A 19,498-nucleotide genomic window follows, 5' to 3' on the forward strand; every position below is an offset into this window, starting at 1 on the left:
TTCCTGGCAATTGGAAATGTTCAGCTCTTGCTACAACCATTTGCCCTTTCCTCACAGACCCAGGCAGCTCTAACCCCAGCTTGTTTGCCAGTTCTGAAGGCGCTGTCTTGTTGACTATTTGTAAAACTCCAAAAGTGACTTCTTCCAGCCCCAGAAAACTCTTAATGACTGAAAGAGTCATTATACACATTACACCAATTGAATGCAACACCCAAAATAAAAGTAAAACACCAACACTTCACCACTCACTGCCTTTGTCCATAAGACATAGGAGCAGAAATTAGGCCATTCAGCCCATTGAGAGTGCTTAATCACGGCTGATAAGTTTCTCAACCCCATTCTCCTGCTTTCTCCCTGTAACCCTTGATCCCCTTGATACCCAAGAACCTATCTATCTCCGTCTTAAATACACTCAATGACCTGACCTCCACAGCCTTCTGTGGCAATGAATTGAGTCCAATCATCCTAAATCCAACCTGGAATTAAAGATTTTGATCTTGGACAGAGCCTCCAGTTGGTGATGGACCAAACCAAAGCCTCTCAAAACGGGTCAAGGAGATAACCCAGACCCTGACTCCTCTTATTTTAAAGGCCAAGTGCCAGTGTTGTGTTCCAGATACAATTCAATTCATAAGATTTCCAGGTTTGAGGCAAAACCGCTTTACTCTTACACTATAGATTAGATTACTTACAGTGTGGAAACAGGCCCTTCGGCCCAACAAGTCCACACCGACCCGCCGAAGCGCAACCCACCCATACCCCTACATATACCCCTTACCTAACACTACGGGCAATTTAGCATGGCCAATTCACCTGACCCGCACATCTTTGAACTGTGGGAGGAAACCGGAGCACCCGGAGGAAACCCACGCAGACACGGGGAGAATGTGCAAACTCCACACAGTCAGTCACCTGAGGCTGGAATTGAACCCAGGTCCCTGGCGCTGTGAGGCAGCAGTGCTAACCACTGTGCCACTGTGCCACCGTGCCGCCCTATATTTAAAATACAAACAAAAGAAGGAATTGGAATAACTTTAACTCTAGTGGAACAGAAGCATAAATTATGTAACTCCTAAACAGTAACTGTTCCGATATAGTCACATCCCATAAATACACCCTTAGAAAAAGGCAAATTCAGTAAAACAGATTGTCTCACAGTTCTAGCAGTAGGAAGAGGGCCCCAGCTCTTAGCTGGAACAGAGAGAGGAATGAGAGCTTCAACATCCAGCTTCAAGATCTCAGCAATTGCTGAAAGCTAGTACTAAAAATCATGGTTCTGTGGGAGTTTGATGCCACCCACTCAGGCTGCTTCTATTGTTCCAACTTTGAACAAAGACCCAAAAGCCGCACAAGCTGTTTATTCAATTGGATTTGAGCAGATTGCTCTGCACCTCTGCCTCAAATTCTTCATAAAACAAAGGACAAAGTACACCTCTTAATGCTACAGTATTGTTATACTGGATTAGTAATCCATTTATTGTCCTGTGGCTGTCGGTTCAAGTCCCACACACACCAGTTACTGGGATGTGCAATTAATTATTTCTGGTTGTTGTAAACACCATTGGAATTCAGGGAAGGGAGGTGGCTGGACTCTAAAGCATATGGCTATACAGAATTATAATGGTGCAGAAGGTGGTCGTTTGGCCCATCGATCCAGTACTGGATCTATTCTTTTCTGCCAATCTCCTGCCTTGTCCCCATAATCCTGCAGATCAAAACTGTTCAAATAACCATCCGATACCCTCAACTGAACCAGCCTTCCTCCAGGCAGTGTATTCCACACCCTAACTACTAGCCGTGTCAAAAAGATGTTTTTTCTGACAACATCCTAGTTGACTCTTCAATGGCCTCAGTTCACGGGGAATGAGGGATGAACAACAAAGGCTGAGTTTGTGAATGATGCCCACAGCCCACGGAGGAATTGAAGAAGGTTGAGTGAGTAGGGTGATCAGGTGAAGGGTTTCACCTTGACACGTGAGACCCAAAGTTTCAGCATGAACCTGCAACTTGTGTAATGAAAGGCCAAGCAGAGCCATTGCTGCTGAGTATATCAATGACACACAATTCTCAGTATCGCCTCCCACTGGGGAGAGGTGCTTCCAGAGGAACTACAGGGTGGGGAGGGGGGTGGGGAGGAAATGAGGGGTGGGGGAGAGAGCTGTACGGTCCTCAATGTCACCGGAAACCACACCAAAATAGGAATCTTCATGAAGTAGACATTTAATGACAGCAACATGTCAGCAAAAGAGCTTTCTGATATAGGACAATGCCCCAAATCCCTTGCGAGGCAAGGGGTAGGAGGGGCAAAGGGAGGGGGTGGGGGTGGGGATGAGGGCAGAGCAGGGCAGGCAATAGCCTGGCTCCAAATTGAAATGACCCTCTGTCTGAAGGATCACAAACTGGGACATGGAGAGTGGGGAACGGAGCGGGATGGGATTGAAAACCAAGGGTCACCCAAGAGAAGGTGTGAGGTCAGGGTGGGTTGGGGAAGGGTTAGAGGAACTCACTGGCCTCCTGCAGCCAGTTCAGTGATCAGAGTCTTCCCCCACCCATCCACCAGAGCCGGTTTTAAGAGGATCCTGGGGCCGTGTAAGGAAACTGCTCTGAAAAGCCACCAAATCACACTGACTAAGCATCATCTCACACAGACCCTGTCTCACACAGCCCCCTGTCTCACACAGAAATCTGACTCACACAGCAACCTATCTCTCACAGACCCCTGTCTCACACAGCTCCCTGTCTCACACAGAAACCTGTCCCACACAGCCCCCTGTCTCACACAGCTCCCTGTCTCACACACACCACTGTCTCGCACAGCCCCCTGTCTCACACAGCTCCCTGTCTCACACAGCTCCCTGTCTCACACAGAAACCTGACTCACACAGAAACCTATCTCTCACAGACCCCTGTCTCACACAGCTCCCTGTCTCACACACACCTCTGTCTCACACAGCCCCCTGTCTCACACAGCTCCCTGTCTCACACAGCTCCCTGTTTCACACAGCCCCCTGTCTCACACAGCTCCCAGTCTCACACAGCTCCCTGTCTCACACAGCCCCCTGTCTCACACAGCTCCCTGTCTCACACGCCCCCCTGTCTCACACAACTCCCTGTCTCACACAGCCCCCTGTCTCACACAGCCCCCTGTCTCACACACCCCTCTGTCTCACACACACCCCTGTCTCACACAGCCCCCTGTCTCACACAGCCCCCTGTCTCACACAGAAACCTGTCTCATACACTCCCCTGTCTCACACAGCTCCCTGTCTCACACATCCCCCTGTCTCACACAGCTCCCTGTCTCACACAGCCCCCTGTCTCACACAGCTCCCTGTCTCACACAGCCCCCTGTCTCACACAGCCCCCTGTCTCACACAGCCCCCTGTCTCACACAGAAACCTGTCTCATACACTCCCCTGTCTCACACAGCTCCCTGTCTCACACATCCCCCTGTCTCACACAGCTCCCTGTCTCACACAGCCCCCTGTCTCACACAGCTCCCTGTCTCACACATCCCCCTGTCTCACACATCCCCCTGTCTCACACAGCCCCCTGTCTCACACACACCCCTGTCTCTCACAGCTCCCTGTCTCACACAGCCCCCTGTCTCTCACAGCTCCCTGTCTCTCACAGCTCCCTGTCTCACACATTCCCCTGTCTCACACATCCCCCTGTCTCACACAGCCCCCTGTCTCACACAGCCCCCTGTCTCACACACCCCCCTGTCTCACACAGCCCCCTGTCTCACACAGCTGCCTGTCTCACACAGCTCCCTGTCTCACACCCCCCCCGTCTCTCACACCCCCCTGTCTCACACATCCCCCTGTCTCACACAGCCCCCTGTCTCACACAGCTCCCTGTCTCACACATCCCCCTGTCTCACACAGCCTCCTGTCTCACACACCCCCCTGTCTCACACAGCCCCCTGTCTCACACAGCCCCCTGTCTCACACAGCTCCCTGTCTCACACAGCTCCCTGTCTCACACCCCCCCCGTCTCACACCCCCCCCGTCTCTCACAGCTCCCTGTCTCACACAGCTCCCTGTCTCACACACACCCCTGTCTCTCACAGCCCCCTGTCTCACACCCCCCCCTGTCTCACACCCCCCCCGTCTCACACAGCTCCCTGTCTCACACAGCCCCCTGTCTCACACAGCCCCCTGTCTCACACAGCCCCCTGTCTCACACACCCCCCTGTCTCACACAGCTCCCTGTCTCACACATCCCCCTGTCTCACACAGCTCCCTGTCTCACACATCCCCCTGTCTCACACAGCCTCCTGTCTCACACACCCCCCTGTCTCTCACAGCCCCCTGTCTCACACGCCCCTGTCTCACACAGCCCCCTGTCTCACACACCCCCCTGTCTCTCACAGCTCCCTGTCTCTCACAGCTCCCTGTCTCACACAGCCCCCTGTCTCACACATCCCCCTGTCTCACACACCCCCCTGTCTCACACAGCTCCCTGTCTCACACATCCCCCTGTCTCACACAGCCTCCTGTCTCACACACCCCCCTGTCTCTCACAGCCCCCTGTCTCACACGCACCTGTCTCACACAGCTCCCTGTCTCACACAGCCCCCTGTCTCACACACCCCCTGTCTCACACAGCTCCCTGTCTCACACACCCCCCTGTCTCACACACCCCCCTGTCTCACACAGACCCCTGTCTCACACCCCCCTGTCTCACACACCCCCCTGTCTCACACAGCCCCCTGTCTCACACAGCTCCCTGTCTCACACCCCCCTGTCTCACACAGCCCCCTGTCTCACACACCCCCCTGTCTCACACAGCCCCCTGTCTCTCACACCCCCCTGTCTCACACATCCCCCTATCTCACACATCCCCCTGTCTCACACAGCCCCCTGTCTCACACAGCCCCCTGTCTCTCACAGCTCCCTGTCTCACACAGCTCCCTGTCTCACACAGCTCCCTGTCTCACACAGCCCCCTGTCTCACACAGCTCCCTGTCTCACACAGCTCCCTGTCTCACACAGCTCCCTGTCTCACACAGCCCCCTGTCTCTCACAGCTCCCTGTCTCATACACCCCCCTGTCTCACACAGCCCCCTGTCTCTCACAGCTCCCTGTCTCATACACCCCCCTGTCTCACACAGCTCCCTGTCTCACACCCCCCTGTCTCACACAGCCCCCTGTCTCATACACCCCCCTGTCTCACACCCCCCTGTCTCATACAGCTCCCTGTCTCACACCCCCCTGTCTCATACAGCTCCCTGTCTCACACCCCCCTGTCTCACACACCCCCCTGTCTCTCACACCCCCCTGTCTCACACAGCTCCCTGTCTCACACAGCTCCCTGTCTCACACAGCCCCCTGTCTCTCACAGCTCCCTGTCTCATACACCCCCCTGTCTCACACAGCCCCCTGTCTCACACATCCCCCTGTCTCACACAGCCCCCTGTCTCACACAGCTCCCTGTCTCATACACCCCCCTGTCTCACACAGCTCCCTGTCTCACACCCCCCTGTCTCACACAGCCCCCTGTCTCATACACCCCCCTGTCTCACACCCCCCTGTCTCATACAGCTCCCTGTCTCACACCCCCCTGTCTCACACACCCCCCTGTCTCTCACACCCCCCTGTCTCACACCCCCCTGTCTCACACAGCCCCCTGTCTCACACAGCCCCCTGTCTCTCACAGCTCCCTGTCTCATACACCCCCCTGTCTCACACAGCCCCCTGTCTCTCACAGCTCCCTGTCTCATACACCCCCCTGTCTCACACAGCTCCCTGTCTCACACAGCCCCCTGTCTCTCACAGCTCCCTGTCTCATACACCCCCCTGTCTCACACAGCCCCCTGTCTCTCACACCCCCCTGTCTCTCACACCCCCCTGTCTCACACCCCCCTGTCTCTCACACCCCCCTGTCTCACACCCCCCTGTCTCACACACCCCCCTGTCTCTCACACCCCCCTGTCTCTCACACCCCCCTGTCTCACACACCCCCCTGTCTCTCACACTCCCCTGTCTCACACAGCCCCCTGTCTCACACCCCCCTGTCTCACACAGCTCCCTGTCTCACACCCCCCTGTCTCTCACACCCCCCTGTCTCACACAGCTCCCTGTCTCACACCCCCCTGTCTCTCACACCCCCCTGTCTCACACAGCTCCCTGTCTCACACAGCCCCCTGTCTCTCACACCCCCCTGTCTCACACAGCTCCCTGTCTCACACAGCCCCCTGTCTCTCACACCCCCCTGTCTCACACAGCTCCCTGTCTCACACCCCCCTGTCTCACACACCCCCCTGTCTCTCACACCCCCCTGTCTCACACCCCCCTGTCTCACACAGCCCCCTGTCTCACACCCCCCTGTCTCTCACACCCCCCTGTCTCACACACCCCCCTGTCTCTCACACCCCCCTGTCTCACACACCCCCCTGTCTCACACAGACCCCTGTCTCACACCCCCCTGTCTCACACACCCCCCTGTCTCACACAGCCCCCTGTCTCACACACCCCCCTGTCTCACACAGCTCCCTGTCTCACACCCCCCTGTCTCACACAGCCCCCTGTCTCATACACCCCCCTGTCTCACACAGCCCCCTGTCTCACACACCCCCCTGTCTCACACAGCTCCCTGTCTCACACCCCCCTGTCTCACACAGCCCCCTGTCTCATACACCCCCCTGTCTCACACCCCCCTGTCTCACACAGCTCCCTGTCTCACACAGCTCCCTGTCTCACACCCCCCTGTCTCACACAGCCCCCTGTCTCACACACCCCCCTGTCTCACACAGACCCCTGTCTCACACCCCCCTGTCTCACACACCCCCCTGTCTCACACAGCCCCCTGTCTCATACACCCCCCTGTCTCACACCCCCCTGTCTCACACAGCTCCCTGTCTCACACAGCTCCCTGTCTCACACCCCCCTGTCTCACACAGCCCCCTGTCTCACACACCCCCCTGTCTCACACAGACCCCTGTCTCACACCCCCCTGTCTCACACACCCCCCTGTCTCACACACCCCCCTGTCTCACACAGCCCCCTGTCTCATACACCCCCCTGTCTCACACCCCCCTGTCTCACACAGCTCCCTGTCTCACACAGCTCCCTGTCTCACACCCCCCTGTCTCACACACCCCCCTGTCTCTCACACCCCCCTGTCTCACACAGCCCCCTGTCTCTCACACCCCCCTGTCTCACACAGCCCCCTGTCTCACACACCCCCCTGTCTCACACACCCCCCTGTCTCTCACACCCCCCTGTCTCTCACAGCCCCCTGTCTCTCACAGCCCCCTGTCTCTCACACACCCCCCTGTCTCACACACCCCCCTGTCTCTCACAGCCCCCTGTCTCTCACAGCCCCCTGTCTCTCACACACCCCCCTGTCTCACACAGCCCCCTGTCTCACACAGCCCCCTGTCTCACACACACCCCTGTCTCACACAGACCCCTGTCTCACACCCCCCTGTCTCACACACCCCCCTGTCTCACACACCCCCCTGTCTCACACAGCCCCCTGTCTCATACACCCCCCTGTCTCACACCCCCCTGTCTCACACAGCTCCCTGTCTCACACAGCTCCCTGTCTCACACCCCCCTGTCTCACACACCCCCCTGTCTCTCACACCCCCCTGTCTCACACAGCCCCCTGTCTCTCACACCCCCCTGTCTCACACAGCCCCCTGTCTCTCACACCCCCCTGTCTCACACACCCCCCTGTCTCTCACACCCCCCTGTCTCTCACACCCCCCTGTCTCTCACACCCCCCTGTCTCACACACCCCCCTGTCTCTCACACCCCCCTGTCTCACACAGCCCCCTGTCTCACACAGACCCCTGTCTCACACCCCCCTGTCTCTCACACCCCCCTGTCTCTCACACCCCCCTGTCTCACACAGCCCCCTGTCTCACACAGCCCCCTGTCTCACACCCCCCTGTCTCACACCCCCCCCGTCTCACACCCCCCTGTCTCACACCCCCCTGTCTCTCACAGCCCCCTGTCTCACACCCCCCTGTCTCACACACCCTCCTGTCTCACACACCCCCCTGTCTCACACACCCTCCTGTCTCACACAGCCCCCTGTCTCACACCCCCCTGTCTCACACACCCTCCTGTCTCACACAGCCCCCTGTCTCACACAGCCCCCTGTCTCTCACACCCCCCTGTCTCACACAGCTCCCTGTCTCACACCCCCCTGTCTCACACCCCCCTGTCTCACACCCCCCCCTGTCTCACACCCCCCTGTCTCACACACCCCCCTGTCTCACACACCCCCCTGTCTCACACACCCTCCTGTCTCACACAGCCCCCTGTCTCACACAGCCCCCTGTCTCACACAGCCCCCTGTCTCACACAGCCCCCTGTCTCACACACCCCCCTGTCTCTCCCATCCCAATTCTGTCTGTGTTTTTCTCTCTCTTTCTCACTCTGTCTCTCCCTCTCTCTGCCAGGGAACCCTTACTCCCCGCTGTCTCTCTCGGTATCCCACTCATTCTCTCTCTCTCTCACACACTCTCACTCATTCCTTCACTCCCTCCCCCCCCTCTGTCACACTCCTCCCTCCCCCCTCCCCTTCTTTCTCTCTCACATTCTCTCTCTCACGCATTCTTTCCCTCCCCTTCTCCCTCTCCCTCCCTCCCTCCCTCTCCATCCCCGTCTCTCTCACATTCCCTCTCTCTCTCTCTCTCTCTGTGCTGCTGTCCGCTCATTCAGCGCCGGGTTCCGTGCGGGGAGCTGAGAGCGGCTCGATCCCACCTGGATCCTCTCTGCCCCCAGTCGGGGATCAGTCCGGGCCGGCTCTCTCTGATCGCTCCCTCCGCCAGCTCCCTCTGTGTGTGAGGGTGTGTGTGAGGGACCAGGGGCTGTATCCATCACCCCCTCCCTCCCTCCCTCCTTGCTTACAGAGCCACAGTAACAAGGGTCGGGGGAATTGCATTGAGAGCCTCCCCCTCCTCACCAGCCCCTGACCCTCCTGTCCCAGAGCCTGAGATGCCAGCCTTGCTGCTGTTCCTGGGCACCGTGTCCCTGGTGTGCCTCTCCAATGCTGCTCCCCTGGACCCATGTGTCAGGCTGTCTTGCCTCAACAACGGTACATGTGGAAGTTTGTTACACAGACTGGCATCGTACAACTGCAGTTGCCCCCCTGGACTGGCAGGACTACACTGCCAGGTAAGTGCCAGTCTCTACCTCCGTTACCTGTGTTTCTGATTTACCATGGAGTGGGAGCAGGCAATGGTGACGGCAGACTCCTGGGTGTGAGGGAGAAGGGTCTGTGTCTGTGTGTCTGTCCATGTGTGATTCTGTGAGTGTACCTGTACCTGTGTGTGTGCGCGCGTGTGTGTGTGCCTTTTGTTCTGCGTGTGTGTGTAAATGTGTGTGTGCTGGTTTGTGTATGTAAGTGTGTCTGTGTGTGTAAGTGTGTTTGTGTAATTGTGTAAGTGTATGTGTGTCAGTCGGTGTGTGAGTGTGTGTGTAAGTATATGTGTGTCTCAGTGTGTGTGCGTGACTGTGTGTAAGTGTGTGTGTGTGTCAGTGTGTGAGTGTGTGTGTATGTGTGTATGTGACTTGTGTAAGTATGTGTGTGTAAGTATGTGTGTGTGTCAGTGTGTGTGTGTGTGTAAGCATATGTGTGTGTCTGTGTATGACTGTGTGTAAGTGTGTGTGTATGTGTAAGTATATGTGCGTATGTGTGTAAGTATGTGTGTGTGTCAGTGTGTGTGTATGTGTGTGTGACTGTGTGTGTAAGTATGTCTGTGTATGTCAGTGTGTGTGTGAGACAGTCTGTAAGTATGTGTGTGTGCAACTGTGTGTGTCAGTGTGTGTGTGTAAGCATGTGTGTGTGTCAGTGTGTGTGTAAGTATGTGTGTGTGTGTATGTCAGTGAGTGTGTATGTCAGTGTGTGTGAGTGTGTGTGTGTAAGCATGTGTGTGTGTCAATGTGTGTGTGTGCATGTATGTGTATGAGTATGTGTGTCAGTGAATGTGTATGTCAGTGAGTGTGTGTGTGTGAGTGTGAGTGTGTGTGTAAGTATATGTATCAGTGTGTGTATAAGTATGTGTGCATGTGTAAGTATGTGTGTGTGTCAGTGTAAGTATATGTGTGTGTGTGATGTGTGAGTGTGTGTGTGTGTGTGATGTGCGTGTGTGAGAGTGTGTATGTGTGTGTGTCAGTGTGAGTGTGTGTGTGTGTGAATGTGTGTGTGTGTGTGTGTGTGATGTGTGTGTGTGAGAGTGTGTGAGTGTGTGTGTCTGTGTGAGTGTGTGTGTGAGAGTGTGTGTGTGTGTGTCTGTGTGAGTGTGAGTGAGTGTGAGTGTGTGTGTATGTCAGTGTGTGTGTGTGTGCGTGTGTGTGTGTGTGTCTGTGTGAGTGTGTGTGTGTGTGAGTGTGCGTGTGTGAGTGTGTGTGTGCCTGTGTGAGTGTGAGTGAGTGTGTGTGAGTGAGTGTGCAAATGCAGCCAAGGGGAGCTGCATTTGGGAGGCAGTCACTAACAGGAACAGCACAATTCAGCAAATATCCCTCTAGGACACGGAGCCGGGCGTTAGTAGAGGGGATAGAAGCAGGGCAGTGTGCTGAATGGCCTCAATGAGCTAGAAACTGCTCCAATGACAGAGCCAATGTCATAACTACCCCAAATACCTGCCCCCCAGCAGGCGGTCTCTCTGCCCCAGGCCAGGAAGATTTCTGGGATTTCAGACAACATTAGCCCTCTCTGTGATGAGAAACAGCAGGTTAGAAGTGAGGGCTCCCCCTGGCTTGTGCATTCAAAACCAACAATCCCAAACCATGGTCATATAACGACACTCATTAGCAAAGGTCCAGGTACTTGAATGCTTATGGGGTGGTAGTGTCCGTACGTCTGAGCCAGGACACCTGGGTTTGAGTCCTGCCTGCTCCCAAGGTGAAATGTCGCATCATTGAATGGTGGATTAGGAATCTCACAAAGTTCACTGCCTCTTGTTACCTATCTCTGGGTTCATGATTTACCCTCTGACCTCTCAGGCACAGGACAGCACAGGCAACGGTGCCAACTTACAGTTGGCAGCTCTCCCTCCCTGTTTCAGAGTTGTGGATACACGATGCTTGGTCCAGCACCCTCTCAGTATGGGCAGACTAGTAGGAGAAAGTGTCAGGATCTTGAAAGGTGAAGGATTCAGGTTAGGAACCCTGTTCCCTGTGCGGCACATTGGATATGCAGAATATTCCGGTAAAGACCAGTGCTGCCCTCCCCAGGCCAGTTGTCCTCAGGACAATGAGGACAGTCACTCATTTAATCCAAGGTCAGAAATCACATGCCACCAGATCCCACTCCAACAGGTTTATTTCAGAGTGCTGCTCCAAAAGCTAGTGATTTCAAATAAACCTGTTGGACCATGACCTGGTGTCATGTGATTTCTGACCTGGTGCACCCCAGTCAAACACCAGCACCTCCACATCATGGTTTAACCCATATATACCTCCTGCCACTGGGCTCCCACAGAAAGGCTACACTGACATTAATTACGTGTGACTCGCCAACAAATGATATCTTTTGCGGATAGTTGAGTTATTTACCTCCGTAACTTGCCAGGTTCTGGTGTATATTTGAGTTGCGCAGACTGCAGGATAACTTTACATAACCACTAACCAAATCCCCCTCCCCTCCTCTCCCGCCAGCCCACATCCTGCCCATTTTCCTGGATTTTAGAAACAGTTGAACATCATTTCTTTTCCCATGAGTTGACTATATTTGACTTGTCAGTTTATTATGAGAGAACTCCATCACAGGGTTTTGCTGTTAATTGTACATCGATACTTTGCCTTTCTTCATATAAACATAGGATCATACTGTATAGAGCATAGAACATAGAACATTACAGCGCAGTACAGGCCCTTCGGCCCTCGATGTTGCACCGCCCTGTCATACTAATCTGAAGCCCATCCCACCTACCCTATTCCATGTACGTCCATATGCCTGTCCAATGACGACTTAAACTTGGTGAATCTACTACCGTTGCAGGCAAAGCATTCCATACCCTTACTACTCTCTGAGTATAGGAGAGGCCTTTTGGCCCATCAAGTCCGTACTGCCAAAGTTCTACACTAAATCTACACTAGGGTCAAACAAAGAACTGCAGATGCGGGAAATCTGAACAAAACCAGAAAGTGCTAGAGACACTCAGCAGGTCTGACAGCATCTGTGGACAGAAAGCAGAGTTAACGCTCCGGGTCGGGTGACTGTTCTAGATTGACAGCAGTCCCACGTTCCCACTCTGGGCCCACAGGCTTGAATGTGCTCACCCTGGTACTGTTTAAAGAGTGTGACTCCCCTCCCTGGCACTGCATCCCAGACCCCCTCACCACCACCCTCTGGGTGAACAGTGTGGTTCCTGGAATCCCCTGTTGTTGGAATGTTGTTAATACCATTTTGGATCTTTATCTTTCTCACTGATTCTCTCCCAACATCCTTGCTGCTGTGGAAAGCCTTGACAGTGAATTTCCTCAGGCTATCGGTGCTTTGGTATTTCAAAGGTGTTCTGTCAATGCAAGTTGTTGTTGAATGCAGTAACAAGAGACATTTACAGCCACAGCTGCTCCAATGCAGTTCAGCAATTGAGCTCCTCTTGTATCCCTGACCCAATTGTAGACTCTGTCCTTAGTGCCCCAACAGGGAAATCAGTTATTCAACATTGCCCAGTGTTTGGATAAATTCAGTGACTCATCGATGCAGAGCATCATATATTCATACTGAAAGAAAACGCTGCAATATATTGTTGTCAATATTCCTTCTGTATTAATCCCCCGTGTTGCGTAAATTTCCAGTAGTTAATAATGAGGGAAGTAAGGTGGTTTGTGAAGCATGTGGTTTTATTTCATATTAGGCTTTGGGGAATTGCACAACTCGGTGTGTACCAAGGCAGGGTTTGTAGTGTGGTAGATATCCCACAAACTCAATTGGTTTACTAATTCTCAAAACCCTTTCAAATACGCTTTCCAGTTTTGTGAACAAGCGGCAAACCAGCCATCAGCATTGGGTACGAAATGTACCAGCAGACTACAACATATGATCTATCTCTGTTTCTATTTGGAATGATCTTACATACAAAATGATCAAAAGTTGAATTCAACTTCAAACATTGTCAATAATTTTTGTTATGGTTACGGGACTTGGGGGAATGGTTTGGAATGTGAGAGTGAAGGAAAACACAGCAAGAGATGCACTTTATTCTGTAAATAGAGGGACAATGTGTAGCCTACATCAGGATGGGTGTTTGGGACAGAGTTAAGGGTAACACCTTAATATTGCACCATGTTCAGTGAGAATCATGCGTCATCATCAAGTGCAAGGAATGCAATCTGCAAAATGCTGAGGGATATAGGAATGAAAGTTTGTCTGTTTTTGCTTTCTCTTCCTGGAGCCATGACATCATGGGTTGGACAATATCCTGTGACATCACGCTCTGATGACGTCATATCGGCAGCCCATTGGCTTTGCCAGACTCTGCTCTTGATACTGTCTCTCCACTGACCACAGCTGGAAGGTGAAAGGGCTTGGTAGTGTCATGTGATCACACAGGAAACATATGATAGCAGAAACCAAGTTGTTACAAAACAGCTAGGCATGAGAGATCTGTTAAAACTTGACCATGTGCATTGGACTGGGCAGGAACTTTAGATTAGAATAGATTCCCTACAGTGTGGAAACAGGCCCTTCTGCCCAACACATCCACACTGACCCTCCGAAGAGTAACCCACCCAGACCCATTTCCCTCTGAATGATGCACCTAACACTACAGGCAATTTAGCATGGCCAATCCACCTGACCTGCACATCTTTGGACTGTGGGAGGAAACCCAGGCAGACATGGGGAGAACGTGCAAACTCCACACAGACAGTCACCTGAGGCTGGAATTGAATCCAGGTCCCTGTGCTGTGAGGCAGCAACACTAAACACTGAGCCACTGTGCCATCCTCGGTCACAGTTAGACAATAACCTGGCTGCCTCATGGCAATCCATTCAATGGATTAACCATTTCACTCAGTGATCATACCAGACAGGAAACATTAATTTGATCTATCTTTGCACGTGTGGTGTTTAAAAATTCATTCACGGGTTGGAGGTGTCACTGGCTAGTTCAGCATTTATTACCCAACCATAATTGCCCAGAAGGTATTTAGATCAACCCCATTGCTGTGGGTCTGAGTCACATGTAGGCCAAACCAGGTAAGGATGGCAGTTTCCTTCCCTCAAGGACATTAGATGGGATCTTCCCCCCAAAAACAGATTCAGGGTCATCATTAGACTCTTATTTCCAGAGTTTTATTAGATTCAAATTCTACCATCTGTTGTGATGCGATTTGAACCCGGGTCCCCAGATAACATTCTAGGTTTTTGGTTTACAGTACAGCAATAATACGACTAGACATTGCGTTTCCCCCCACCCCTCCCCTCACCCCCTCCAGTGTGTTTCTGGGTTTGAACTATTTCACACGTTCCTTTATTCTTCAATAGGATGGAAGCATTACTGTCAAAGCCAACATTTATTGCCCATCCCTAATTACCTGAGAGATCTGCTCAGCCAATTCAGAGGGAAATTAAGGGGGCAGCCATATTACTGTGGGTCTGGAGTCACGTATAGGCCAGACCAGGCAAGGATGGCAGATTTATTTATAGGACATTAGTGATTGCACATTAAATAATAGCTTAGCCATCGCTCAAATAACTTAATACATTCCAGATTCATTAACTGAGTCCAAAGCTATGATTTGAACCAAGACCCAGAGCAGTAACCTGGATTACTAATCCAATGACATTACCACAACCGTACTGTCCCCCCAATCTGTCCTCTTAGGTGGAAGAGGTGCCCTGAGGCAAGGACACAATGGAGAATGGTAAAAAAAAAGCCTGCCTTTCTCCGTCACCTTCCCAGCATCCTTTTCCCACCACTCTTGGGCAAAGGAACAGGAATGAAGGAAGGGTTCTGATGTTGTGTCACAGTTATAAATCTTATTGTCTAAACAATGGATCTGTTACCCCATCTGGAACAATATGAATAATTGAACTTCACACAGATTTCTTGAATCAAAGACTTGTATCACCACATTCAATACGAAGAAAGACATCAAGAGTACACTACTAGCAGTTAATGTGGCAATCTGTGGGTTCTGGGGAGCTTTCCCTTTGCTAAATTAGCTGATATGAATATTTAATCTTCTCCTTGTTTCCATGATACTGAATCCTTGACAGTAAGCAAATAACTATAAAGAATACAGTAAGATCCACAGCACTAAGTTAGTTTGCTCTGATAGTAATTAATTACTCATTGCTCTAATATAAATTATCAGATATAAAATCCAGTCGCTCATAAAATCTTACGCTCTGTGACATTTCAGTCTCTCATTATATTGCTCATTACATTCCTTTCTGCTTTCTACAAGAGATTCCTAACAGGTGGAAGTACTGATTATATAATGAGTGTTTTGTCATTATTTGAGTGTTGAAAATCACAATCGAAGTTATGAGAAAAGCAACATGTCATTAAAACTTTAAATTTATAACTTTGCAACACAATTTCACACGTGTGTTTTATGCTGATGAAATCTTCAATAAAATCTGATTGGATCCATGTCTATCTGCCAAACCGTTTCACTATTTTGGCATCATGCCAGAATGTAACTGGTTTTTTGAAACTGTTTTCCCCGAGTCCTCCCACAAACGTATGGAGCTGATGGATTTGTTTGTCACTCAATCTAGAGTCATAGAGTCATACTGTACAGAAACAGACCCTTCAGTCCAACTCGTAGGGTCATAGAGCGGTGCAGCATGGAATTCTATGAGTGACGTGCCAAGCAAGTTTCCAAACCTGAGCTGGTCCTGTTGTCCTGTGTTCGGCCAAGGTCCAATCTAATCGCCTCTCTCTGCTTTGAGACTTGCTCATTCAGCCACATTTTCTCTAAGGCTGACTTCCTGCTCACATTCTGAACAGGGAACATTCTGTAAATGTTCTCCTTCCTCCCCTGTGCTCCTTTGAGATCACATTCTTCCCTGATCATGTTCCCACTTACATCCAGACAACCCACTCTGTGTCTGTGTATCCACCAGAACCCTCCACTCTGCGTCTGTATATCCACCAGAACCCTCCACTCTGTGTCTATGTACCCACCAGAACTCTACGTGGTACTCCAGATGTGGTTTCACCAACACACTGTGTGGATGCTATAAAATTCCCTGACTTTTAGATTCTATTTCCCCTTGAGATGAATAGCAATGCTCCAATTGCTTTCCTCATCATTTGTGGTACTTAGTCATAGAGTCATAGAGATGTCCAGCACAGAAACAGACGTTTCAGTTCAACTCGCCAATGCTGACCAGATATCCTAAATTAATTTAATCCCATTTGCCAGCACTTGGCCCTTATCCCTCCAAACCCTTCCTATTCATAAACCCATCCAGATGCCCTTTAAATGTTAAAATTGTACCAGCCTCCACCATTTCCTCTGGCAGCTCATTCCATACACGCACCACCCTCTGTGTGAAAAAGTTGCCCCTTAGGTCCCTTTTAAATCTTTCCCCTCTCACCTTAAACCTGTGCCTTGTAGTTCTGGACTCCCTCATCCCAGGGAAAAGACCTTGTCTATTCACTATCCATGCCCATCATGATTTTATAAACTTCAATGAAGTCACCCCTCAGCTTCCAACGCTCCAGGGAAAACAGCCCCAGCCTGTTCAGCCTCTCCCTATAGCTCAGATCCTCCAACCCTGGCAACATCCTTGTAAATCTTTTCTGAACCCTTTCAAGTTTCACAACATCCTTCTGATAGGAAGGAGCCTGCTGGACACACTTTCCTCATTCCTGAAGAAGGGCTTATGCCCGAAACGTCGATTCTCCTGTTCCTTGGATGCTGCCTGACCTGCTGCGCTTTTCCAGCAACACATTTTCAGCGTGAAAGGAGACTAGAATTGCACACAATATTCCAACAGTGGCCTAACCAATGCCCTGTACTGCAGCAACATGACCTCCCAATTTGTTGAATTTGGTTCCTTTGAGAGATCCAAGGTCATACCTACATCCTGACAGCTAACTTGATTATTTGAAGAATGGTTTCTGTTTCTTTCCAAAATTAGATATTTATAAATCAAATTGGGATTTATTTGGTGCTTGTGTGGGGGTAATATGTTAAAATACAGGCGCAACCTTTAAAACCAGCTCCTCAACCTTATGATCACTATGATCACTTAGTTCATCATCTGGTTCCAATCAACCAGATTAAGAGGGGAGAGAATTTTCTGTTGCTGTAGATACCTGTGGATTGATTGACCTAAATTTGAGTTTATGCGACAGAAGCTCAAAGCCAGTCTCCAGGGAGCAGTCGCTGCCTGGTTAATGAGGTGGCAGGTGGAGGAGGATTGAATTCAGTTCAATTCGAGTGGAGAAATAAACAATAGGCCTGATTACATTTCACAGATTGACAATAGCTCAGTGTTAGGTATTAAATTTACAGAGCACCGTACTGATGATTCAGGATTCTTTTCATGTTCAAGTGACTTTCTCTGTCTTTTATTGTAGTAACAAGATGGTGATTGTTATTCATGAAATAATCCATAACTGTCTCAAAATAAGAACCTTCATTCCCTGTAACCATCTGTGAATATACAGATCATCATTAATTGGCGTGTGAATTACTGGCCAATATGATATACAAATTATCAAAAAAATACGTTCATAAGTTGGTTACATCAAAAATGTAAAAATTCATGTCTCTTAAGGGACACATAGCAACATAGGTCCAAGGTTCATTCTGTCCTGATAATGTGAATTGATCACATGTCTCTGTGAATTTGACAGGATCTGTAAATATTTTATGACACAAATATAGTACTTTGATACTACATCATGGTATGTCTTACCTGTGTACCCCAATACAATGCTGATTTTACCTGTTTAGTGGAGAAATGGTGCTGGGAAAATTGAGGGGATTGAAGGCAGATAAATCTCCAGAGCCTGATAATCTGCATTCCAGTGTACTGAAGGAAGTGGCTCTAGACAAAATGGATGTATTGGTGATCATCTTCTAGGATTCTATAGACGCTGGTACAGTCCCTGCAGATTGGAGGGTAGCTAATGTTACTCCAATATTCAAAAAGAGAGGTCAAGAGAAATCTGTGAAGTATAGACCAGTAAACCTAACCATCGGTAATGGGGAATATTCTCAAATCCATTATTACGCACTTTACAGAAACATCTAGAAAGCAGAGGCAGGATTAGACAGAGTCAGCGTGGATTTATGAAGGGGAAATCATGCTTAATAAATCTGCTGGAATCCTATGAAGATATAACCAGTAGAGTTGACAAGGGGGAGGCAGTCGATGTAGTATATTTGGACTGTCAGAAGGTGTTTGACAATGTTCTGCCTAAGAGGTTGTTGTGCAAGATTAAAGCATGTGTTGTTTGGGGGAGATTTATTGAGGTGGACAGAAAACTGGTTGGCAGAGAGAAACAAAGAGTACGAATGAATGGGTCCTTTTCAAATTGGCTGGCAGTAACTAGTGGGGTGCCACAGGGATCAGTGCCGAGACTCAGCTACTCATAATATACACTAATGATTTGGATGAAGGAACAAAACGTAACATCTCAAAGTTTTCAGATAATACCAAGTTGGGTGGGAGGATTGTGAACTGTGACGAGGATACAGAGATCCTTCTGCTTGCTCTGGGCAGGTTGGGTGAGTGGGCAGACGCAGTATAATTTGGTATAAATGTGAGATTCTTCACTTTGGAAGCAAAAATAAGAAGGGAGATAACTACCTGAATGGCTGCAAGTTGGGATGGGTGTTCCTGTGCACGGGTCGCTGAAGGGAAGCATGTAGGTGCAGCAGGTAGTAAAGAAGGTCAATGGGATGTTGGCCTTCATTGTGAGAGGTTTCCATTACAGGAACAGGGATGTGTCATTGCAATTACACAGGGCATGGGTGAGGTCACACCTAGAATATTGCATGCAGTTTTGGCCTCCTTTTTCTGAGGAAGGATACTTTTGCTCTCGAGGGAGTACAGCGACAGGGTAGATACAGGGAGGATATTCCCAAGGCACCATAGTCTGAGGATTCAGGGTGGACCATTTAGGGCAGCGATGAGAAAACATTTCTTCCCCCAAAGAGTGGGGAGCCTGTGGGATTCATTACCACTCGACGTAGTTGATGCCAAAATGTTGAATTCAAGAGGTAGCTAGATATAACATCTGAAGCGAATGGGATCAAAGGTTAAGGAGAGAAAGCAGGATTAGACTGTTGAGTTGGATGATCAGTCATGATCGTAATGAATGGCAGAGCAGGCTCAAAGGGCTGAATGGCCTCCCCCTGCTCCTATCTTCTATGTTTCTGTTTCTTTTCTGTACACCCAGTGCAAGCCTGATCTTAAATAAAAGCAAAATACTGTGGATGCTGGAAATCTGAGACAAACACAGAATGCTGGAGAAACTCAGCAGGTCTGGCAGCATCTGGGAAGAGAGAAGCAGAATTAACAGTTTGAGTCCCATGTGACATTTCTTGGGAATCAAAGA

General features: G+C 50.4%; 1 protein-coding gene across 1 annotated transcript in view; it reads left to right on the top strand.

Moving 5' to 3' along the window:
• The first annotated feature begins 8,353 nt into the window (after window positions 1–8,353).
• Window positions 8,354–19,498, top strand: part of dner (delta/notch-like EGF repeat containing) — a 311,214-nt gene continuing 300,069 nt past the window's right edge. Inside the window, exon 1 of the mRNA XM_060834494.1 lies at window positions 8,354–9,134. Within this exon, the coding sequence (XP_060690477.1) occupies window positions 8,955–9,134 (180 nt within the window). The 5' untranslated portion in view covers window positions 8,354–8,954. The remainder of the gene's footprint in view (window positions 9,135–19,498) is intronic.

This window comes from Hemiscyllium ocellatum, chromosome 13, assembly GCF_020745735.1.
Source record: "Hemiscyllium ocellatum isolate sHemOce1 chromosome 13, sHemOce1.pat.X.cur, whole genome shotgun sequence".
Taxonomy (NCBI): Eukaryota; Metazoa; Chordata; class Chondrichthyes; order Orectolobiformes; family Hemiscylliidae; genus Hemiscyllium; species Hemiscyllium ocellatum.